The 25,201-nt window shown below is 43.0% G+C and overlaps 1 protein-coding gene across 2 annotated transcripts in view; it reads left to right on the top strand.

Annotated features, from left to right (window-relative positions):
- The window catches only part of plxnb2a.1 (plexin b2a, tandem duplicate 1), a 173,719-nt gene that overhangs the window by 111,742 nt on the left and 36,776 nt on the right, over positions 1-25,201 (top strand). For both annotated transcript variants that reach the window (XM_040140381.1, XM_040140391.1), the window contains 13 exons: positions 9,802-10,319; positions 11,311-11,637; positions 11,952-12,090; positions 13,048-13,193; positions 13,355-13,534; positions 14,374-14,508; positions 15,935-16,035; positions 17,700-17,826; positions 22,035-22,200; positions 23,106-23,217; positions 23,305-23,416; positions 24,498-24,599; positions 24,694-24,789. In XM_040140381.1, coding sequence (XP_039996315.1) covers positions 9,802-10,319; positions 11,311-11,637; positions 11,952-12,090; positions 13,048-13,193; positions 13,355-13,534; positions 14,374-14,508; positions 15,935-16,035; positions 17,700-17,826; positions 22,035-22,200; positions 23,106-23,217; positions 23,305-23,416; positions 24,498-24,599; positions 24,694-24,789 — 2,261 coding nt within the window. The remainder of the gene's footprint in view (positions 1-9,801; positions 10,320-11,310; positions 11,638-11,951; positions 12,091-13,047; positions 13,194-13,354; positions 13,535-14,373; positions 14,509-15,934; positions 16,036-17,699; positions 17,827-22,034; positions 22,201-23,105; positions 23,218-23,304; positions 23,417-24,497; positions 24,600-24,693; positions 24,790-25,201) is intronic.

Here is a 25,201-nt window from a genome sequence, read left to right as displayed (position 1 = left end):
AAAAAATTGGAATAATGCCTGGCTTATCCTTCAGGTTACATTACAGTACCTTAATTCCCATGTCACTGGGGGGGTCGTTTCATTCCAGCTCGAACCGACGGGAACTCTTGAAATACAGTGACAGAACACCTGCCAGATTTTTGATCAGTAGTTGGGTCCTTTCATGTTCAGTTTGCCTTTAAACCGCCGTCACCGGGATCTGAAGCCGGCGGAGTCGAGGGGGGAACCTTCAATCATGACGTCTTGCGGACTTAAAAGTGAGTTGCTGTGAGCTGTTGGGATGATCTGACAGGTACTGCCACGCGACCTGAATGCAGCGTTACACCAGACAGGACGGGGTTCGCCGAACGAGTCCTCGGCGCTGTACGACATGAAGATCCTTTAATTGCTTCGGCAGAAACTCTGACAGGGCGAAGCGGTGTCCTTTTTTTTTCTCCACTTTTTAAGGAAACACTGCTTAGGTATGAGAGATAATTAACGCAGGAGACGAGTCTTGTGGCAATGCAGGGAAACATACACAGAAGGACGCACGCCGTCTCATCGGTCTGCACCATCGTCAGGTTAGTGGGAGATGTACTGGTAAAGAAAGTGGTTGTTAATCGCTCGCTCCAACGCAGAGGTCACCGCCACTAAATTACATTTGCATAACACAGAATTAATCTGTGCTTGAGTTTACAGACAGTAGATGGGATCTTTTTTTTTTTCTTTCCTCTCTTGGTCTCTCATCCCTCCTTTACCTCTGTCTTAGCAGAAAACCTTTTGATGCATTGATGTAAAAGCATATTTATTTTAGAAGATTGATTTCCAACCTTCCCGGGCTGTAAAAGGATTTCAGTCCATTTCGTGCCGTGAAAATAAATTTGCACTGTCTTAAAACTTGCTTTGGATTGGTAATCCATCACAAGGAACATTTCCTTGCGTTTAGTTTTTCGCAGGTTCAAGCAGGAGGCGTTTTCAATACTCACCTCAGTGGTGTATTCATCAGCTGCCAAAAAAGTTGATTCAGTAACGTTTTATTTTACAGGTCCCGTATCTTCCAGCTGATTTTCTGGAAACTTTCCTCATGATTTCCTATAAGATAGCTGGTATTTAAGTGTAAATGACAGGGATCTTTCCGAGAGAGGCCCACACAGTTTGGCACTAACCATGAGGGAAATGCAGAGAGGAAACCAAGAAACTCTAATGGATATTGACATCTGCTTACGAACTATTCTTCACTCATCCCCTACATAATTTCCCACTCCTTCCTTAACAACTCGAATACAACACGTGTGTACTTTTTTTGTTTTCAACCTTTATTTATTCGGGGTAGTTTCACTTAGAGGCGCCCTCTCTTTTACAGTAACACATTCGCACCTGGCAGCTGCCCAGTACAACCACAGTCTGTCCCGCTGGCCACTGAGCAGCTCCGCTGGAGCAGTCGGGGTTAAGGACCTTGCTGATGTTTCCCTTTTCCAACCCAGATCTAATGCTGCTGCTCCGGGGATTGAACCTGCGACCTTGCGGTCACAAACTCGCTTCTCCTTTAGGCCGCCACTGCCAAATTAATAACTGTCGCAACTCACATTTTGCATAAAAGACTGTGGCAGTTTTTAAAAAAAAAGTTGTGACTCCTTTAAGGCGGGAGCCTCGCATCTCTCTGATTTTCCTCGGGTCTAATTCCGGTGAGGTCTGGCTGAGCTCGGGTCCCCCTCGGACCGGGTCTCTCCTGTTTAAAAATTAATTTACGCGCGTCGAGTTTGGGAGGGGTTAGCACAGGTCAGTTTCGTTTTTGGGGCTTGGTGAAGACCTCTGTTTTTGGTGGTGCTCCTTCGCAGCTAGCCGGTTAATGGCCCACGGTCATCTTTAAGTCTTGTTTCCTGTGTTTACTGCTCGTTGGCCTGAGTGGCCTCACAGTCAGTCCTCTGTGTCTCTTTCACTCCGGCTGACAGTCTTTCTTTGTCTTCACTCTGCCACGACACTGTTTGTCTCTGCTCGCTGTGTCGCTGCCCTGCTGAGACGTTACCAAGTGGTACCATACAGACGTGCTTGTGCGTGTGTGTGTTCGTGTGTGTGTGTGTGTGTGTGTGTGCGTGTGCGTGCGTGTGTGTGTTTATAGCACTCGGTCTGCTTAATCACTGCTGACCTCTTAGACCTTCTATGATAGAGTAATCCTCTTCTCTAAGGTCAAGTTATCCGAGGCTCTTATTTTGTCATTGTGTGATAATGTCCACTTTGGGATTAGTACAGAGCAGGGTTAGTCATGTCACATGAATCCTCCGAGCTTTACTTAGCCACTCATGTCCCTCGACAAATGATTTCCTGGTGTCCTCTTCTTTATTTCTACCCGAATTAGAGTCGTCTCCCGCTGGTCTGTCAGTCTGTCCGTCACTCGCAATACCTCTGATGTCATTTCTTTCCTTTAGTGGCTCTATTTCACTTCATAATTTGATATTAAATGAAGTTACAAGCAGCTTTAAGGGTCTAAAACATTTTGAAAGATAGAAATCATATGGCGTTGTTGCTTTTAGGGCATCGGCTAACGATTATTTTCATCATCGATTAATCTGCCAATTGTTTTCTCGATTAACCGACCCACTGTTTTTTTTCTATAACATATCAAAAAATAGCCAAAAATGCCTTTTAAAATTTCCCCAGAGCCTAAGGAGACATCTTCAAATGTCTTGTTTTGTTAGACCAACACTCCAAACCCCCAAAGACAATCGGTTTACTGTCACGTACAACCAAGAAAAGCATCAAATCTTCACATGTAAGAAGCTGAAGTGATGGATTGATTATCAAAATGGTTGCCAATTAATATTCTGTCAGTACTGATATGATCAGTAAATCAACTGAAAAGTAATCAACAGCAATTTCGAGTGTAATCGATCAATCATTCGTCTTTTGTTTTTGTTTTTTTTGTTTTTTAAGTAAAAATGCCAAACATTCGCTGGCTCCAGCCTCTCACATGAAATGTCAGTAATTTTTCAAGCAAAAATGTCAATTTGACTGGTTCCATCTCATAAAATGTGACTGTTAGATGATTTTGTTGATTATATATGATTAAAAAAACATATCTATATGGAAATATGGCTTACAAACAGCAGTCAGTACTGGTGAGTGTAATTTAATGTGCATTTCAACTTGTCTAAAATTTTCTAGACTACTACGAAAAACCATCGACAGATTGATAAAGGAGGAATTGAATACTGATAAATGTAATAATATTTTCCAGAAGTTGGTTTGTTTGGGGGGGGTTGTTTTTTTTTTTTGTTTGGTTTTGTTTTTTGTTTTTTTTGGCGCACCTTGAATCTCCCGCTGGGCCCTGAAACCATCTTAAAGTCTGTCTTAGTTTCTGCAGTAGAAAATGTGTAATTCTGCTGTGGACTCTTTGGACTGGTAGAAGAGCCTGTGTGTGCTGGTGATAGATGAGGCGTAGCCGCCGTGTGTGTCCTATTCTCTTATGTGTTTTAGTTTTACAGTGTGCTCACTTTCTCTAAGCCGTGCTCGCCTCCAGGCCTCGTCATTACCACCAATGAGAACTAAATTTCCCCCGGGCTCCGCCAATCATAGCACTCGTATCCCCTCCAGGCCCGGCCAATCAGCTTCAGTGTTCCCGCAGCTCGATGTCATGAATGGCTAATGACGCCTGGTGGTGGGTATGAATGCGAATGAGACCACATCAGAGCTTTTTTTTTTTTGAAAATTTTCAGCCATAAACAAGAAAACCTGTCTGCTGGTTTGTTTGGAACAAGAAAATAAAGAGGATCTGCAGAGAAAATACACGGCGTCATTTGACATTCACACTGTGTAGACATACATCCCACTGAGAGCAAATATCTGCAGTGTCTAAATGCTAGGCTCACTCCTGATTCATGGTACAGATTGAAGAAATAAACAAGGAACAATAGTCAGGGAGTGAATGTGATAAAATTGTTGCTTTTCTGTCACAACAAGAGGACCTGATTAATTAACTCACATCTGGATAGGCAGGTTAACACACACAGACACAGACAGACAGACACTCAGGCAGAGAGACGGGAAGAGACAGACAGAGCCATAGATGGAGTTTCTGATCTGGTTTGTCCTCGGGGATTTCATGTGTCAGAAAACCGGTTTTGTTTGAAGTCGTTCTGACGGGTGAGGATATAAAGTCAGACACAGAGAGAGAGAGAGAGAGAGAAATGATGTGATTTACAAAGAGAAGTTAGAAAGAGAAAAGCCTAGAGAGGTTAGACAGAGAGAAAATCAGTCAGGCTTTATTCCCCTGGCTGGAGCTTCTGCAGACATTCCTGGATTTAGTTTCACTCAAAACTTTTTAGCAGAGGGGTCAGAGCTCAAGACTTTTCACAAAATATGCACTCAGGGTTTTAATGAGTCACAGATTGCTGTTCTCTCTCCTGCGTCTGAGTGTTTAGGCTGGTCTCACTTTTCCATTACAGCATTTGCATTTTATCCCCATTGTTGGTGACTACAGTTTTTCCCGTGTCTTGCTGGTGGGTGCCAGTGTACCGTAATCTCACACACGTAGAGTCGGTGGTGATACTATATTCAAGCAGAATTTCTACGTTCATGCCTGAACTCTGTCAGCCCTAGCCACGACAGGCCAGAACTTAAATTTGTCTCCCGCCAGATAAATACAGATGGAAAATACCTGAATAAATGAGTGGAGAAACATGAGGGGTGCTGATGCTTCTGCACAGGTTTCTCTGTGTGGCTGCCCACTTAGTTATTTTCATCGTTGATTAGTCTGCCGGTTACCTTCAAAATCAGTCAGTTGATTGTTTGGTCTACAAACACATCAGAAAATATAAACAGAAGCTCCTCACAGTGAACCAGAGCCCAAGGTGATGTCTTCACGTTGTTTTGTTTTGTTTTGTTTTTTTGTCTGATCAACAGTCCGAGCCCCAAAGATATTAGGTTTCCTTTAATGGAAGAGAATGGTTTGCCTTTTGGTATTGAAAAAATTACTGAAAGCCGCTCTAATTAACACTTTTATATAAACAGCTGTTCAACCGATGAGATGTACATAAAAGGATTCTCTGATAGTGATTAACCCACAGAGAATTATTACCTGACTTTGCAGTTCCCCTCATTTTTGGTGTCTTTCAGCTCAGCGCTTTGGTTCTACGGTCCGTAACGTAACTGTGTTGTTGGGTCTTAGGTTGGGTCACTCCAATAAGCGTAGCTTGGGCTGTTTTCGGAGAATCCAGCTGTAAAAACCCACTGTCCACTAACTGCTCAGCAGCAAACAGCAGATAGACACAGCCAAAGGGCAACTAAAGAGCATTTAGCGGCTAAAGAGCCACATATTTTCCCTCAGGAGCTGGTGGAAACCAAAAGCAGAGCTAAAAGAAGAGGGAGTACTGGACCTAGATTCATCACGTGGCCACAAACCCAACTCCAAATCAATGATAACATTGCTCCATGTATGCTGGAGTCTTAAATAAGCAACTGTTTGCTAACACATTGGCCATTTTATCTTACAGGGAGTCAGTGTTGTGTTTCCAGTTTGTTTCTGCTGCCCCCAAGTGGCCAAAAAAAATCTGTTAATGCAGGTTTAACTACATAAAGGTGCTCATGAAATTGGTCATTATAGTTTGTGCCCATCATATAGTCACCGGGCTTACATGAGATTTTTATGTTTAAACACGCAGATTATTGAACACGTTTGGAGATGCATGTCCATAATCCTTGGTACAAGTCGTTTCACAAAGGGTGTCCCAAATACTTGAAGGAAAAAAAAAAAGATGGCTGGATCTGGATAAGTAAGCTGGTATGGATCATTTCCAGTCTCCCACTTTGTTTGTACATTCACTCCTTACATCCTTTACCACTGCAGAAAAACTAAAGATCTAAGAGTCAAACTGTTGCTCACAACGATAGAAGAACGTACACGCAGAAAACGCACACGCCTTTTGCACTTTTTACACCCAGGTTATTCCTGGGCTGACACCAGTCAGGCTTAAAAGTAAAAACCAAAGCAGGAAGGTGAAAGAAATAAAATAAGGCAGAGAGAAGAGAAAGGGGTGAGATGGCTGGCAGAGCACTGAGATAGATCCTGTGTGCAAAAACCAAAGATGATTTTCCTTTGATGTGGCAGATGCACACATCCATAACAGGCCCTCTGAGAGAGAAAGAGATGAAGAGAAGGTGAATATACATGCCATCTTTATCCCTTTTTTATGGTGTTGTAGGCGTATGAGAGATATGAAATTTAATGAGAGAGGACGCCATCTGACAGGGACACGGAGACTCGGTTAACACCGAGGGGAAGCATAGCCATGTTACAGGCAAGGAGCTGAGATGTAGGTTTTGCCCCCTCAGCCTCATCTAACAGTGTAAGCACATTCAATAACAAGGGCCTTTTTTAAAGAGGAGACCGGTTTATAATTCAGTGTAAGGTTTAACCCTTTGACTGTTGCTGAGCTGCTGCAACACTAGACAGAAGCGCAGGAAAATAAAATAAATGCATTGGGTTTCCCACATTATGACTCAAGTGCCTAACTTCACTTACAAGGCAATTATAAGCGGAGAATAGGAACAACAGCCGATGGTGTCTAACCACAGGTTTAACCAACCAGTCAGGCGGCAGACCAGTATCTTTAACTGGTCACAGTACAGCTGTTGAGCCGACTACGAATGTGATTTGCGCACGACGACTGACGGGACCATGTTGGACCAGGTCTGTTCCAGTCCGGGTCAGAGGGTGTTGACAGGGGGCAGAAAGGAGGAGATTCTAATTTTAAGTCGTCAGTCGACAGTCGTCATTCGTCAGTCGTCATTCGTCAGTCGTTCTCACAAAGATTTTTCAAAAACATATTTGCGACTTGACGAAGGCAGCAGATGACATCATTTGTGCGTCGCCCGTGGGAGATGTACCCGTAAATAAACCACTGAGCTACAAACTTCACCCAGCTCCAGTTCCCTCCGTAGGCTCTACAGTCCTACAAACCTCTCCATCTCAGGATTTCACCAGACTCTGTGCTTTTTTTTTTTCCCCCTCCTTTTTTTTTTGGCCTCTTCAGTGCAAATGTCACTGCATCTAAACAGTGCAAGCTGCTGGTTGTCGTCCATGTTTGTTGTGGTACAAGAACGCATGACAATTGATGACGTTTTGGGATTTGCGGGACTGTCTACCTACCTCCAGGCCTCCAGTGGTTACTGGCCAGTGGTTCGGGGTTTTGTCTAGTGTAAGTTGGAAGTTGGTGGAAACAATCTTTTAACAATCACTTTAACCAGACCAAGCAGGTTAAATGTGAAAGCACTGCAAGAGGGAAATACAAAGGGAGCCAAAGCACAGCAGTCACAGCTCTTGCAGTCTCTTATGTAGCCTTGTAGCCCTGAACTGGAGTTTTACTGTGGACGACCTACACGCCGGCCACGACGGGACCCTCCATGTATGTGAGGCCACCCCACAAAGGTACCACAGCACCTCAGTAGAGATTTAATGTGCGTTACATCACATTCGTTCGGCCAGTGTCCACAGCGTATTTCCCCCACATACACACAGATCAGGAGCAATTTTGGTTTCCATTCCATTTTTCCTCAAGGTCATTTTTGACATGGACACAGGAGGAGACGAAGTTCAAACCATCAAAGTTACGATTTTCAGTTAACCCGCTTTAGCCATTTTAGATCATTGGTAACACGTTATTTTACAAGGCCCGTATTTTCTACCTAGCTTACCGGAAACTTTCCTCATAATTTCCCTAAAAACGAGCTCGTATACGGCCGTAAATTACAAGGATATTTCCGAGCAATGGCTATGCAAATTGGTACTAATCATTAGGGAAATGGAGAAAGTGTTTTTTGCTTCTAGGTAAGTAGGTAGGTAAAAAGTAGTTCCCAAACAGATCCATCAGATATGCAGATGTTTAGTTTTGAAGAGCGGACTCACAAAGAAAATATTCAGATTCAGAAATCCTTCTCAGCCTTTGGGAAACACTGTGGTTCCTGTTTAACTGTGCGTACAAAAGGCTGTATACGTGTTGCTAACTATTTCTCCACTGCAACACTTTCTAGAACCCTGCATTGCAGCCACCTGACTGTTGATATCTGTGGATGGGTAATTTAGGCGAGCAGGTGGGCAGCGAGATAAGTCTTTTCACACTAATAAATCCCTTTGCAGTGAAGCGAAGCGAAGCGAATTCAATCTGAAGAGAGTAAAAACACAGGGGAAGAGCCAAGTAATTGACCACCAATCAGAACTATCTGATGGCTTCTGTAAAACCAGCGATTGGCCGGTGAAATGCCTGATCATGAAAGCGTAAATGAATGAGCATGATGTGACTTGAAGAAGTTTGATTTATGGGACAGGATGCTGCTGCTGTAATGAAAAACCTTCTTATGATGCACTCACTAAAATTGAGCGTTGGGAGGAGGAAAAAATAAATAAATATATATATATATATATGTATATCAGCAAATTCCACATGAGTTTATGTGAATCACCTGAGAATAACCCGATAGTTCCATCACTTGTAAACAGCGTAAGATTAGAGCAGAGCAGTGTTTTTGCAGAAAGACGTTATTATAGTGAGCGTGATGTTACCGAACACACAAGAGCCTTGTTTTACAGCCACGGGCCACAGCTATAATCAAACACACCCATCCAGACTAATGGAAGGAGAAACTCTGTGTGTCAGACAGCTAATTGCTACACTCAGTCTCTCTCCTTCTCACACACACACACACACACTTTCTTCTTTTGTCTTTACTAATATAATCTGGCTCGGCAACTCTCAGTCTGAGGCAGTTACCTCCACCTTCTCCTCCTCCTCCTCCTCCTCCTCTCCCCCCCGTCCTCTCTCCCTTTCTTCCGGTAAAGGATGTTCGGGCTTTAATGAGAAGCTCCTCATTATTGCTCCTCGCTTCATTCTTTTCTCCCTGAGTTGCTGCTGCTGCTGCTGCTGTTGGCGCTGAGCCCTACAGTGCAATGTCAGAGTGCTGTTAAAATTCTGTTTTGTTTAGAGGACGAGCACAACATGAACTGACTTTGTCTCTGGATTCAAGTTCAGTGGGTTTATTGTCAAGACTATTTCCCAGACACGTATTTTCCGCAAAACAGTCCAGGGCTGTAACTAACGATTACATTCAGTATAGATTAATAAATATCTCTTTTTTTTTTTTTTTTGATTAGTTGATTAATCACTCAGTCCGTATATTGTCACAAAGAATTTCCCGTAGCCCGATGTGACATCTTCAGACGTCGCTCTGTCCGACTAACAGTCCAAAAGCAACAGTTGTAATTGATTATTGATACGAACTGATTCATTTTCTGCCGATGGACTAATCACTCAGTCCGACTTATCGTTGTGGCGAGGGCAACTACAAAAGGTAAATTATTCCAGGACTTTAAACGATTAGTCGACTTAAACCTTTGGTTGATCAATAGAAAATTAATTGATCATTTTGATCAATGAGTTGGTTAAGTCGTGCAAGGATGGTATAATATAGTTAAGGGAATAGCAAATTAGGCTAAAATGGGTTATTGTGTTTTCCATAATAATAATAGCGTGATGACACTACAAGGGCAACTGTGCTTTACTATCTTATTGATTCTAATGTTCAGTTCTGGCGTCTTTCTCAGGGAATATTACCTGTTTAAAATGATGAAGGGGATGTTTGCGATGAAGGAGCCGGGGGCTCACTCTGCTGGATAACTTTTGGTCATTTTCACAATTTTCACCAAAAAAAAAATGGAGATTAATTAGTAATAAAACGTAACAGCGCTGCATGTGCTTTTTAATATTTAATGCTGGGTAAAAAAAAAAGGCTAAAAATTTCAGCTTTTCATTCCTTCCTCTGTTTTTCCACCAGACATGATGGACCGGTGGTGGGTGTGGCAGTTTGCCCTGGTCACCCTGGCAACCGTTTACCTCAGCCCCTCCCACGGCAAAAGCACAGAGTTCTTCTCTGACACTGTGATCAACAACGTGGTGGCCAATCCTCGTACGGGCCGACTGTACGTCGGCGCCGTCAACGCCCTCTACCAGTTGAACCCTGACCTCCGAATCGAGTCCCGCACCGAGACGGGACCCAAACGGGACAACAGACAGTGCACGCCGCCCGTCACCGACGCCTGCGAGGAGGCCAAGGACACGGACAACCACAACAAGCTGCTGCTGGTCCACGGGGCCAAAGACGTGCTGGTGGTCTGCGGCAGCGTCTTCAGGGGCATCTGCTCGCTGAGGAACCTGAGCAACGTGGAGCAGCGGCTGTACTTCAGCGACACCAAAGGAGAGAAGTCGTACGTGGCGAGCGCCGAGGAGAGCGTCTCTGTGGTGGGAGTGATGTCATACTTCACCAAGGATAAAGACAACTTCACCGTGTTCCTGGTGAGGAGGAAAACACACGCTCAGAAACAAACAGTTCAGATTGCTTCATATTGTTTCCTGGGGTAAATAAAAATGAAAATAAATGATCACCTCCATCTGTGACACTGGGTGAACAAACACAATAAAAAAAAATTAAAAACAATTTATAGAGAGCGGAGAAATTAAATTGAAAGCCTTATGGGAAATGAGAACGCTTGTCAGTCGTCTTGAAATGTTTTTTTTTTCCTTTTTTATTGTTATTATTCTTTCTTCACACCGTATCAGTGTATTGGTCTTTACAAGATGTTTTATGATGTCTTCCACAGGGCTGAGTTCCTCCCTTCCATCAAAACATGCTTAAAGCTATGATGTTTCGGGCAAACTAGGAAGAAATGATCTCATACCTGATATTGTGATATGCAAAGATTTACCTTCCTGCAGCGTCAGTACTGGCCGGGATCCTGGAGGGACTTGTGTAGTTTAAAGGAGCGTTCCAAAATCGAGGGGGACACCTTTTGTGCTTTCCTATTCGGAGACAGATGAGAAAAAAATCTGTGCATCTCTGCTCGTCTCAACATTTGCCTTTGAAAGCTGTTGAGGGGCACAAGCCATGAGTGAGTCAAGTTGCAGAAGTCAAGTCCGGAGTGTAGGGTCCTAGTAAGGCAGCTCTAGGGATGAAGAGTCGGTCCACGTTCGTGATTTTTAGTGAAATGTCTCGATAACTGCTGGGTGGGCTGTCAAGGACATTGTTACACACATTAATGCCCCCCATCGGACGACTTGTAATAACTTGTGATGCCTTAATTTTTCATCTAGCTCCATCGTCAAGACGAATTTCTAACTTGCCTTACACTTTGGTTTATGACCAAAACTAATGACATTCCCGTCATCCTCAGCTGTACATTGTAGTTTAGAACATAATGTCAGTTCAGTCAGCTGGAAGCTTTTCATCTACCTTTGGGTTTGTCAGAGATGTTGAATATTAGAATTTCTCCTCTCTCTTTCTCTGTAGGTTGGTAAGGGGTACGGCAGCCATGACAGCACCAAGCTGATCTCCACCCGTATCCTCCAGGACTATGGTGACTGGGTGGTTTTCGACAGCATCATCGAGGCCTCGGCGGTCCAGGCCAACCCGTTTGTGCTGCGGTACCTCCACGACTTCCGCTTCGCCTTCAAAGACGGCGGCTTCGTGTACTTCCTGTTCTCGCGGACGCTGGGGGTGCAGGACACCAAGAACTTCACCTTCATCTCCAGGATGTGCGAGGACGATCAGGGGTATTACTCCTACACCGAGCTGCAGCTCAACTGCAGCGCTACCAACAAGTACAACAAAGCTCAGGTAATGATAATGGACCCTTCGGCCACTGGTAGACTGTCAGCATTTTTTTTTATTTAAAGGACGGCAGTGAGTCGGAAAAACACATTTGGACATTTTATGTTTGGATGACTTTGCTTAAAACTGGAATATTTGAGAATTCCTCGGCCCTCACCCCTGAAGAACTTTATAAATTGGATTTAACATGCTCCTGAACTTGAAATAGCTTGAATTTAAGAGGTCTCCACTCTCACTGTGCCTCTGGTATGTCAGCCGTGCAGAAGTTTTTAGTGTGAATATCCAACATTCAGCATTTGCATCTCTCCCTTGTCTCCCAGGCTGCCTACGTAGCGACACCAGGTGAAGCTTTGGCTAAGAGTATGACCAGTTCGGGCCAGCATGGACCAGTTTCAGCCCATGACAAGGTGCTGTTTGTCACCTTCACCTCTGATGAAGACTCATCTACTTCAGCCATGTGTAGGTGTCATTTTAATGCTTAAAAACGTATGTCCCTAAACTTTGTCACTACATTTCATTCAGCAGAGTGATCAAAATACAGACTTTCTGACATTTTGAAAAGAATCTAAATGGTGACGAATTTTGGAAAATTCACTGGATTTCATCCAGTCTTCACCAAATAACAAATTTGGATGAGTCCAAAAACGTTTACGCATTATCGACCATTTTCACTGGTCGCCGAGTTCTTGTAGGCTCGGCCAACAACTTGTTGCAGTCGAAAGCCTCGTGCAAGTGTAACCCAAATAGGATTAGAGCTGAAACGATTAGTCACATAATCGATTACTTGATCGACAAAAAAATTAATCTATAATTATTCTGGTAATAAACAATGAAAAAAAAGGCCCAAAACTTGCTTGTTCCTGCTCATTCAGCGTGAAGATTTTCTGTTTTATGACACTGCCAAAGGAATATGTTTGGATTTTGTACAGAGGACCGGACAAAATAAGACATTTGAAGAAATTTCCTTGAACTTTGTGAAAGTGCGATGGGCGTTTTTCTGTCATTTTCTGACATATTACAGATCAAACAACTAATCAGCTAATTGAGAAAACGATTGGTTGGGTTGCAGCCCTAATTGGGATGGAACACATGTATTTCTGAGTGGCTCTGCAGAATCTGGTGGCGTTTCGCCTACAGTACATGTAGCGCTACAGAAGTATGGCCAGCTTTAATGGCCAAGGCAGTGGTCCTAAATCTGTTAATCCCTTTTAAATTTTGCATCATTCATTCCTACGCAGATCCCTAATGTTCCCAAACTTTGGGTGGTCACTGCAAATCAGCATAATTATGTACCGCATTTTCTTCCATCGGAAAAATATCATTCTCATATCATTTTTCATGTTGGTGTGTGTGTTAAATAGAAGAGAGAAAACTGCAGGAAACAGGTACAGACGGTGTTTTCGCTCCTGTTTGTAGGTATGTACCCTCTGCGCTCTGTTAATAAGAGGCTGGTGGAAATAATAGGAGCCTGTTACAGCAACAACGGCATCATTAACGAGAAGGCTGCCGTCTACTCGCCTTACTCCTCCAAGTCTGAAGAGCTGTGCAGCAGCAATAACCAGGTGAGAAAGTCATCCTGTGCGTCAGAGATAAAAAGAGCCTGAAACTAGAGAGAGAGAAATATTGATGAGTCCATAATTCTATTAATTATTTTCATATTATTAATCAATAATAGATGTTTTACACGTGATGATGCATTTTAATTTCTGTTCTGCTCCGTCAGAACAACATGGCCATCAGATACAACTGCGGAGCCGAGTTCCTGCCCTCCCCACTGGCCAGCAAGGCCGAGTTCGCCTTAACATCAGAGCCCTCATTGGTCCATAAGGGTCACATGACGGCTGTGGCTGTGGCCGTGGAAATGGGGCACGCTGTGGCGTTCCTGGGCACCGCCACTGGAGAGGTAACGACTCCCCAGCTGACTTTTCTATCACCGTCCAGTCTCTTATACATATACCCTTTTCTTTCTTTGCTTGTTTCTTCTTTTTTGTTTACTGTATTCTTTAAGTTTTGTCATTTTTTGTCTTTTTTTTTTTTTAATAGGAATTCGAATGGTTGAAACAATCAATATGTCTAAATGCACTAGGGTTAGTAAAGTTTTCTTCTCCTAGTATACAGCGATTTCCCTGCCTAAGCACTGAAAAGAGAGACGTAAAGCAGGCTTATATCTTACGATGGCGGAGGTTTCTAAAGGCAGTCTGGCATCATCTTGTATTGTTTCCGTCCTCCAAACCGGTCCCTGTCCCTGCACCAAACTCACGGCTTCCAACAATATGAACAGACACTTGTCGACCTGTACGCCGAACTCACTGGCTAACTTGTATAAGCACAGCTGCTCTTTCCACCATTGTCAGATGTCCAATAGTTGTAGGATATTTTAGCAATACGTACAATTTTAATTATGAAATCCTCTAAATGTACAAAAATTTCGACGTATCATGTTTTTTTTTTTGTTTTTTTTCCTGTAATATCGAAATTGTATGGATGTGATTTGTAGTAGTCTGGCCTGAAGTGTGCTGACATTTTTCCCCACATCTGTTGTGGGAAATAATGACCAAAACTTGAAATTAAATCAGCACTCTGCAGTGAGAAAGCTGCACTCACCAACAACAGACTGTTTTTTCTTTCCTGTCTGTTCTGTGTCGTTTGGTGTGTTGTCATAACTTGTCCTGAGTAGGCAGCACTTGCTGACTATGAAGGAGGAAACCCAGCACGTTAACGCGGGTTTTTGTGTCTCTGTAGGTGCTGAAGGTGCATCTGTCGGCCCGTCCCGAGGTCTACGGGCGAGCGCTGGGCGAAGTCACGGCGAGCAAGGTCAACAAGAACCTGCTGTTCGATTCCAGCCTCCAACACGTGTACATCGCCAACGAGAAAAAGGTCAAACTGACGTAGACACAGACTGATTGATTATTCTTTCTATTAAATCCACGTCTACGCCCTTTCATCCATCTAACACCTTGGTGTCACCACGTGAGGAGGGTCAGGGACTCGGTCATGAGCCACCTTCTTGTTTTCCATTTCATCCATCAGGGTCAGGGATTTAATGAGTGTTTCATTTATGGGGTCTGGCTTATTTGATCATTTATTCATTCGTTCGACTAGCACCGATACATCCGTCTACATTACCACACAGAAGTCACTCATTGATTTATTCACTCATCCTCTTTCTCTCTGAGCCTCTTTGTTTTCCTCTCTGCTTCTTCTCTTCATCTGTCTTTCTTTCATCTTTCGGTCACCATCGTTCTCTCCCGCCGCACGCGGGCGAAATTGATGTTATTGATTTAGAAACGAATTAATTACAATGCACTTCAAGAGGGCAATTCACTTTGATCAAGTCAGGTGACAATACAAGAGGTTGTTCCATCTGCTCATTTAAATTTATTAGACCGGCCTCTTCTGTGTCAGAGGAGAAAATTATTTACAAAGCTTGTTGGAAGAAGTTCTCTGCCGAAGTACCATCCATCCTTTACAAGCACATTATGCATGGGGCAAAGGAAAATGGGGCTCACCTCCTTGGGTACACTGCAAACAGGAAGTGCTAATAGCTAATTCGGCATACTTTTAACGGTCCCAGTTTGCCAAAATATGAACAATTATAGGCTAAAACCAGGGCTCAAAAGCGAGTACCAGTACCTACCTGCTGACATTACAACAGCAATTTTTTATTGGCTTTTTTTTAGGGTCTTGGTCTCCTGATGGCTTTAGCTGTTTCTGTCGTCACATTGGCTCCAAAATAGGCCTGTACGTTAGCGCTAGCAGGTTTCCATCCATCCGATTTGCAAAAACACTTTCGACTTAATCTGTTTTCAAATTTCAAACTTCTCAAATTTCACACCGAGCTGATTAAAGTAGACGTAGGAGGACCAGCAGCTCTTCACTTGGAATAAAAAAAAAAAAAAACCTCAGAGATCCACTCTAAAATACAAGGACGTCGCTCTGGACAAGCTTTAAATTACAGGAGTATCAGTGAGTTCACAGAAAAATCGTAGGCTGTAATTATTACTGGGCGTTAAAAAATGACTCACATAACACTCTCCGGATGGGATCAAAATCACTGACCAGCGCAGGTAATGTTGAACCTGCCCTGGAGAAACGAGTCCAGTCTGAACGGGGCTTCGGTTGAACGTTGAGCTGAATGCTAATATAAGCATAAGAAGCTTTCGCATAATCAGTTTTAAATCTATGGATTTTTTTTTTTTGTTTGTTGTCCTAATCGAAAGTGTGTCTTCTTTCACCCTGAAGCACCTGCGTGTTGTTCACAGTAACAGCTCCTTCGTAATAAAAGCCCGTCATATGCATGCAGATCACCAAGGTTCCAGTCCAGGCCTGCCACCTGAAGACAGACTGCCACTCCTGTGTCTCCATGAAGGATCCGTACTGTGGCTGGTGTGTCCTGGAGGGAAAGTGAGTCACTCTGTGTTTGTCTGGCTGTGTAAAGGTTTCGACAAACATTAAGAGCGTTTTGTTTGAATGTGCGTTTTCAATTTGCCCATAAAAGAGCTGCAGTGGGAATGCTGGAAATTCTGACAAAGAAAACACTTGGCTGAGGTGGAAAAGCTGGTGTATTGATTAAAAGCCAGAGGTCACAAAGTGCGATGGAAAGAGACTTGGTGAAGAAATCCTGACTTACACGAAGCATGTGACATAAGATCTGTGTGATGCGATGAAGAGACTCTACCTTCCCTCAAATTAATACGCGAAACCAACAGAAATATTTCCATCATGTTCTCCAGATCGTTTTGCAGTGTCTGAGGTCTGACCGACTCTCCTTTAATTGTGTCATCTCGCTGCCCCTTCTTCTCCTGCAACGTGGAATTAGCGCCACCAATCTTGATGAACCAACTCCTAACATTTGAGTCACAGTCGCACGTTAACTAACTCGCATTAAGTCGTATCTTCTTTTGCTGATTTTTCTGGGAATTTGGTTACAATTGGCTCTACATTTGGATAGAAAACCGGACTGTTTTTTTTGTTGTGGTTGCTTTTTGTGGACGGATTAAATCAACCTCTTAATTGCATTTGAGTTGAGCCAGGAGATCAGGATTAGACAGAAACGTATGATTCAAACATGTTTGTTGGAGAGTACAAGGGAAGTGTACGCTCACTGGTTAACGTGCAGTGAGTTGTGCTAATACCCGCGGAGCACTTTAAGTGCCAGGAAAATTCAAATCTACGTTATACCAGTACAGTTGGCGAAACCTAATCCATATCATGGCAAATGTCTCAACAAGTTACACCTGCCCTCCCTAGCAAATAAGCGTCATGGCAGCTTTTAAAGTGCAGTTGCTGTGATTAGTGGATTCACTCTCGGGGGAGAGGTAAATCCATAAAATAAAAACTAAATAAAAAAAATTCAAATCTACGTTATACCAGTACAGTTGGCGAAACCTAATCCATATCATGGCAAATGTCTCAACAAGTTACACCTGCCCTCCCTAGCAAATAAGCGTCATGGCAGCTTTTAAAGTGCAGTTGCTGTGATTAGTGGATTCACACTCGGGGGAGAGGTAAATCCATAAAATAAAAACTAAATAAATAAAACTCGCGTCAAGCCCGCATGTTTTTGAATTCTGACACGCGAATTTGCCCAGCTGACCAACAGCAGCAGTAGCCGTCTCGACAGAACTAAGTGACAGTTACTGAGCTAGCTAGGTGAGGAGAGCTCGTTTTCTACTCGTGTGCTAGCAGCTAGCCCGCCAGCTACGGTAGCGCGCCCACTAGCCCTGCACGTAGTCCCTACATCAGCAAGCCTTTAGCGCACGCACGTATAAACCTCACTGCGCCGCTTTTATGGTGTGACTGGGTCTTAAGGCTTTAAAAGTTTTTTATTAAACAAACCGCTAAAAGGTTAATGGCTAAAAGGGAGGAAGTCTGATCTAAGTGTGGTCATTTTTAGTAACGATACCAGGGCTACCGGTCGTCTCCACGGTCTCATTTGTTTATAGTAATGACACAAAAGCAACACTGGGCAACACTATCAATATCACTTCTCCAGTTATTTAATGAAACTCACATGTGACCGAATCATTCGTGAAGTTTGATATTATCGCCGTCTTCTCGACTCACAGGTGCACCAGGAAGCAGGAGTGTAGCAGGTCGACGGAGGAGAACACCTGGCTGTGGTCACCCAACCAGCAGTGCGTTCAGATCCAGGCCTTCAACCCGCCGAACCTCAGCTGCAAGAAGACCCGGCAGGTACGAGAGAGTGACACGGAGGATGTGAGGGAACGTGGTTGTTTCTCCCTCGGTGGTGTGGATTCCCCCTGAGCCGAGGAAATTTTAAACCGGTCGAACCTCGGGAAAGGGGCTCTGTGCTGTCAGCAGCATTTCTCTTCTTAACCTTCTTATTCTCTGAAGCGCGGCGACGTTATGATTTAAAAATTTTTTTGATATGAGCCAAATGTATGTCACACACTAATCGATACTGTATGTGCTGACAGTTCCTCTGAAGAGCAACAAAGAACAACTCAGCTCATGAAGGGAAATAGTGCCTCCCCCGTAAATGTTGTTTCACACCCAGCAACTGCTGATGACGCCTCGTTTCAGTGAATCGATATTGAGAAACAGCACCAACAGTGCTAATTTCACTTAGGTTCGGAACAACAGTTTGTCATGGTAGTGGCTGTTTTACCATGCTACAAGTTCCCGGGACACATAGCCAATCATGTATATTGACTAAAGACCAGCATTAGATCATTTTTCAAAAAACTGCCATCCTTATCTAAACATATGAAGCAAGACCCTGTTCCCAGGTTCGATTTTTAGTTATTAGTGTTCTTATGAATGTCAAATGGGATTTTTAATAAGGTTTTCTTACCTTCTGGAACAGAACCCGCGGGTTCTGCTTTCACTTCGGCCTCTGTAAAGGTGCGGTCGTGGGGTCACGTGAGCTGAAGTGCTAACAGCCCTGAAATTATATGATTAGATGGGTTTCACGCTGAAAGTGCTGTTTCAAAGGCTTTCTCTAGCTAAAAATGAGAATAAAACTCTTGTCTGATCATTTCTACGAGGCAAAATAAGATCCCGGCCAACAGCATGAAGGTAATGTTGAGCGAACTAATCCCTACAACTTGATCACATTTAAAACCTTAATGCTTTAGCAGCATTAATATGCATTTATGTGCCAAATACCAGCAGAGGGAAGTGTGGTGCATTGCTCCATCTGAACCCGACGGCTCAACTCTCTGAATTAATGAATGAGGAAGTGATCAAAGAGCTGATTTGCCGGAAAAGACACATGGTTCTTAAAGATGTACAACGCCGGTCTGTCTCACGCTTTTCTCCCCCCATGATGCCTTTCTACTCGTGGCATAACAAAGACTACTCTTAGACTTTGCTCAGATTTTGTCTGGCACACACGGTCGGCCGTGAACCAAATAAAGACGCACGATGCTTGTTCACAACGTGGATTGGTTCGAGTCGCCGCTTTGGAGGACCTCGCCGCGTTTGAAGGGAATAAAAAAAATGAACGTTGCTCTGGTTGATGTGAGGAGAGAAATGTGTTCTGTGTGTAGACTGTAACATCGGTGATTGGTAATTTTTGTAACGTAGTTCTCATCGAACCTGATGAGGACAATAGATTAGCATTATGGGTGCGTGATAATCAGCATCAGGTCAGGTTCTTAATAAACACTATGCAAATAGAAGTAGGTGGGTTGAATCCTTTTTACACTGCAGCTGAGACTTTGTCTGTAGTTTTATATTTGTCTTACTTGGAAGAGCTGATTTTCAGTCCTTGGGGGCAGGTTTCAAGTCAGTCGAGACACGTCCACGGAAAGTTTCAAGTTCTCTCGAAGCAAAGTATAAAGACAAACATGGTCTTTGAGGGCAAATTTCAAGTCACGTGTCTTTCAGGGCTTTGTGAGCTGATCATTTAAAGGACACAGCATTTGACCTTTTTTTGTCTTTTAAAGCTGTGGCTGTTTTGTTTTTGTTTTTTTTTACATTGCTGAGACAAATACTTTGATTGAGGGAGCCTGATAATTAAATATACAAGGCCAGTCTTTATTAAATATGACTTGAAGGTTCATTGTCGAACCTCGAAATACTAGTTTGACAGTAAATTCTTAGCACTTCCTGGAAACCTTCTGGAGCTTTCAGCAACATGTCATGATGTTTCAATGTTGGGGGATTTTGACAGGTTAAAAATTCTGACACTTTAAAAGGTGCACTAATCAATATTTTTACATCAATAAAAAATCAAATTACTATGTGTAAAGTGAAAAGTGTTGCTTCTAGTGAATGATCACCGGGTTTGCGGTCCCCCCCCGGCTCTGTGAAGATGTGTAGCGCCTTTCAGCTCATCGTTTTGGTTTTACAAGCCCGGCAACTTTACTGTCTTGGTTCAGTCTCAGAAACCGACTGGCGAGGAAGGTGGAACATTTGGCAGCTAAAGAGCCAGATATTTTTCTCAGGAGCTGGACACGAGTCCACATGAATGATAATGTTGCCCTGTTGCTGCTGGATGTGTAAAGACGTAGGTGAAACACCGTCCCAACATTTTCCTTCCAAAGCTCCTGATAGTTTTAACACAAGTGAGACCAAGTCCTGTTGTTCCGCAGGCCTGAGGATTAAATATGCAAGCCGACTGGCAATGCACAACCCCCGTCTCCTACAAAATCGATTTAAATACTACTGATTTGCTTTGTCAAATATGAATTGGAGGGAAAATAATTGCTGCATTGATTTATGTTAATTGGCAACATTTGTTCTAATCAAGGAAGTGTGACGTCTTCTGTACTGCACAGAAGTCGTGCAGAGGAGGTCAGGATGAATGACTGGGCGCGTTTGGGCCACTGAAATACTTTGAGGGTTTAGGGAAAGATTGTTGTTTTGGAAAACATTCTCTATCTGTTTTACTTTTGCATGATTACTGTTCCTGCGATGACAGCCAGGAGCGTAAAATATGGATGAACTGGGGGGATTATGCATCAAGTAAAGACACGATTAAGGCAGTAAATTGATGACAGTGCATTGATGACTCATTCTTGACACCGGCGTTGACTTTTTAAATAGTTAACCAACACCACCCGCGCTCCCTAACCTTAACTGATTAAAAAAACATACTCGGAGTGGCAGCATTCATCTGCTAATGCAAATTAGTTTTTGTAAGAGCTACATTTTTCATGGGACAGGGTTTTCTGTTGAAGGACTGTTTGTTTTAGCTTTTTATCATCCAGGATTTTACCAACTCAAAAACCGGAGACTTGAAAGTTTTTGCTTTGAAGTGATAAATCGAGTCTTTGTGGAGTCAGTCGAGTCGATTCTCAAGTCCTCAGTCGGTGTCTTGAGTCTGGTTCTCAAGTCTGCGGCTCATATTTCTGATTTTAATTTGTCGTGTTTCACAATGTGCTTCACATAGCAAATCTGTAAAAATCCGATCAGAAATTCTGATTCTGAGTTATTTTAATTTGGACTTCATTACCCCTAAATCCTTTTGAGATTACTTCAGCTTCTGGTGGGGAGGAGGTGAGTCCAGCTTTCTCCGAACAAAACGATCCTGAAGTTGGATCACGGCAAACACCAGAATTTCTTTTGGGCCCAGATAGATGAAGCTGCCGCATCTCAATTAGCGGGTTTGGGACCGTCGCCTCTGTTGCAGCGCCCAGTTTGTGATCTAAATCTGAAAAGACAGTTGGAATTTGGCTTTAAGAAACTTTGCCTCATGCTGCTTCACTTTGCCTCTTAAGAAGAGGAAAGGTCTCCGGTGAATTCATTCAGGGGCCTCTCCAGGCTGAGAGTTACCCAAGATCAGAAAGTTTGAAATTAAAACTTCAGCAGTGGAATTAAAACGGTTGAGGTCAGCGAGGACTAATGAGAGGAGCTGATGTTTGAACGGCACAGTTGAATAGTAATTACTGCACTCGCGCACGCACACACACACACACACACACTCACACATATGAAGAAATGACCCACATGCCTGCATGGGGGCACAGGCATGATCAGATGTATGCACAACTTATCCTGGGTCAGCCCAGTCGTACTTCGACTCTTACGTATTCTCTCACATCTTGCTGTTGCTCATTAACACACACACACACACACACACACACACACAAATATTGTTAGCCAGATGCTTTATCATTTATGCCGAGAGATAGATTTCCTTTAATATTGCCCATACACGTCATTGCTATCGTAGTTACTCTGTCACACTCACACCCAGTTTTATTCTGTCGTTCACACTGAAACACAGAAAATCCGCTCCCTCCCTCAGTCTGCCAGTAGACACATCTGTTTTTCTTTCATCTCACTGCGGCCAGTAGATGTGAGAAGTGAAAGATAATTACTTCAGTGTTCTCATTTTCCTGCTCTTGTGCGTCTCTCGCTCTCTACAACGCTCAACTCCTCCTACGACATTTCTCCCTCCCACTCCCCATCTTTTTACACTCCTTCTCCAGGTTGACATCAGCGTACCCACCCTCCCCAGGGTCAGGCCGCCCGACACCCTGTACTGTGTTTTCGGCTCCGTCGTGAGCGGGGCCGTGATGAGCGTTGACGGTCAGGTGCTGGTCACCTGTTCGCTGCCCAGCCCCGCGGAAATCCCACCCACTCCCGACCGGCAGGGTAGGTGGACACATGGAGGGTTTACAGGATGCACACGAGTGTTTTTAATACGTGGACCATTCTGGTGGAGTGGTTTGTGATTTTTGAAGGACTTTTTGTTCCCTGAGTTGCGTCTAGCAGGCAGCATTGCCAACATCTTGCCAGTTGATTTTGAAGCACTACTGTTGGTTTAAGGCCAAAATACATTTCTGATCTGCTGTTATGTTACGTTACGTGTTTGCCTTTATTTATATCTTTTTTTCATTCGTTTTTTTTATGTCTTATGTAAATCACTTCGAGATGCGTCGCTGTTGGAAGGTTTCTATGCAAATACACACCATTCAGCCACAACATTAAAACCGGTAACTGGATTTGGGAATGACGGTAACCATTTAGAAGGCTCTTTTTCTTATTTTGACTCAAAAAAGCTTTGGGAAACCAGATAATTTAGCAGTATTTATTCTGAATTTAAGCTTAGCTGTTTCCCCCACTCTCTGGTCTCCATGCTAAGCTAAGGTAACTGGCCTCTGGCTTCATATTTAGCTTAAAAATATGAGAGTAGTATTGATCTTCTCATGGAATTCCTGACGACAAAAATGAATGCTCATATTTCCCAATTGTCAAACTGTTCCTTTTAATTTATCCTGTTAATCTATAATCTAAAGCATTAGATTGCTTTTAGTGTACGTTACTAACCCGGGAGGAAACACAGCCTGTTAGGCAAAACTCAGGGAACAAAGGTCTGCTGGTCTTTTGCACCATTTTTTTATATCATTGATTTGTCTGAATGTCACAGAGACTCTTGAGTTCTCTGGAAGTTTCACTTTTATTGTATTTCTTTATTCTCTACTTGCATCTGTGTTTGTGTGTGCGTGCGTGTGTGTGTTTGTGTGTGTGTGTGTGTGTGTGTGTGTGTGTGTGTTTAGACTATGTGTCTGTCCCAGTCAAGATTCTGGTAAACAACAAAATCGAGGTGACGTCTGGAGAGTATCACTTCTACAACTGTGCTGCTACAGTCAGGAAGAACCAAAACGCACCGTAAGACAGACACAAACACACACATACACATATATATATATACACACACACTTGTATCACACACACGAGAGTATTTTGTGTTTTCAGGTGTATAGCGTGTGTGACCAGTGAATGGGGATGTCAGTGGAACGCTCAGGATCACAGCTGCAGTGACAGCGACGATCTCATAGGTGGAGATCACATCGTCAAACCACGACAGGTGTGTGCACGTGTGTTTGCTCGAGCTGTACAAACATCCAACAGAAAAAATAATCCGAACCTATCTTGATAACTGATTCATCGCTTTAGACAGATTTTACGCAAAGTATTTGCTGCTTTTCTGTGTTTTATATTGTTGTAAACTGAATATCTCTCTGGCTTTTGGACTGTTGTTCAGACGAAACAACACGTTGGAAGACGTCACTCTTGGGCTTTAGGAACTTGTGATGGGCATTTTTTTCCTCAACAAATATTTGCAAATTTCAGCCTCTGAAAAAAGAAGATTTGCTGCTTTTATTTGCCATGTGCTGTATCACTGAAAACAGAAAATGCATTAATTTGGGGATTTTTGATTGAAAACAAGCCATTCGAAGACATGATCTTCAGCTAAGTAAATTTTTCTGATATTTCATGGAACAAATCGATCATGAAAATAACTCTTAGTTGCAGCGCTAGTTTTCAAGGTCTCTCAAATAATAATTCATGTAAAATGACTTCCAATAGGATTAAAAGATCTTAAACTGCAGCCAGCTGGTCGTATGTGTGGACGACTGTCCAGGGTTGAATATTGTGTGGGAAATGCTGTGAAAAGAATAAAGCAATTATTGCTTTTTAACAGACTGTGTACATCGGACTTCATAGATAAAATTGTTAGTTTCAAGTTGCGAAATTAGAGATTTGTTAGTTAAGGTTTGAATTAAATGTTAAATTTGGGATGATTTTTTTATGGCAGGATCACTAAATGACCTGCAATATTTTTGCTCCCCGTCAATCACCAGATGACGATCTGAAGGGCCGGACGGAACCATTGTGTGTTCACGTGATCGATGAACTCAGCATTTCAAGTTCAGGCTTATTTGTGTAGCACAGGATCATAGGAGAGCAGCTCAAAGTGCTTCACAGGGTTGATAGAACATTAGGGAAATGAACACACACACACACACGCACGCAGAAAACTAATGAAAAGCTAATTTGAAACTAATTAAAAGCTGAATTAAAATGAAATGTTTTAAGCTTATTTGTAAAAAGTAGATAACATTACTTATAATAGTTCTGCCTCTGTCTCTCTTTCTGTGATAAAGCCTGACAGTTGTCCTCAGTTTGAGTCTCCGGAGCCGCTGTTGATCCCCGTGGGCTTCAAGATCCCCATCAGCTTCCAGGGAAGAAACCTGGACATCTACATGGTGAGAGATGCGTCGGACCTGCCGATGGACTGACTTAACACACATCCAAACATCATTCGCTCAACTCAACCTCGCTCTCTGTCTCCGTCTCCAGGGTCGGAGGTTCGCCATCGGCACTGAGCTGATGAAGCACACGGAGGAGGACGTCACACAGGAGCAGGGGTCAAAGTTCAAATTCAAAGGTTATGAGGTCAGTATATATAAAGGAGAGAACTCACCCAGGTTTACCTACGGCGCAGACCCTCCAGCCGATAAGGATAATCACAGTATCCTTACATTTGCTAAAACACACACTGCTTCGTTGTGAGTCAGTTGGCTTATTACATTACATTGCAACTCGGTTACTCCAGTTAGTGCTAAGCTTTATGTACAATATATGTATTAATGTTGCAGATTTAGAGTTAACCAAGTTGCCCTAGCACAGCAGTATCTGGCCAGACTGTCCCTAAAGTGTCTCCAAAATTACATTTAGAGAGGGACATGTAACAAAAATGTACTCATTAAGTTGAGCAAGTTACAAAGGCAGCATGTCATTATTTAGGTGAGTGTTAAAAGTATAAGGGGCAGAAATAAGAACATATTAAAAGCCTTTAAGGACATAA

The sequence above is a fragment of the Xiphias gladius genome, chromosome 2, assembly GCF_016859285.1.
Source record: "Xiphias gladius isolate SHS-SW01 ecotype Sanya breed wild chromosome 2, ASM1685928v1, whole genome shotgun sequence".
NCBI classification, from domain to species: domain Eukaryota; kingdom Metazoa; phylum Chordata; class Actinopteri; order Istiophoriformes; family Xiphiidae; genus Xiphias; species Xiphias gladius.
The sequence above is the reverse complement of the archived record's forward strand: the minus strand, read 5'-3'. Positions and strand labels throughout refer to the sequence as shown.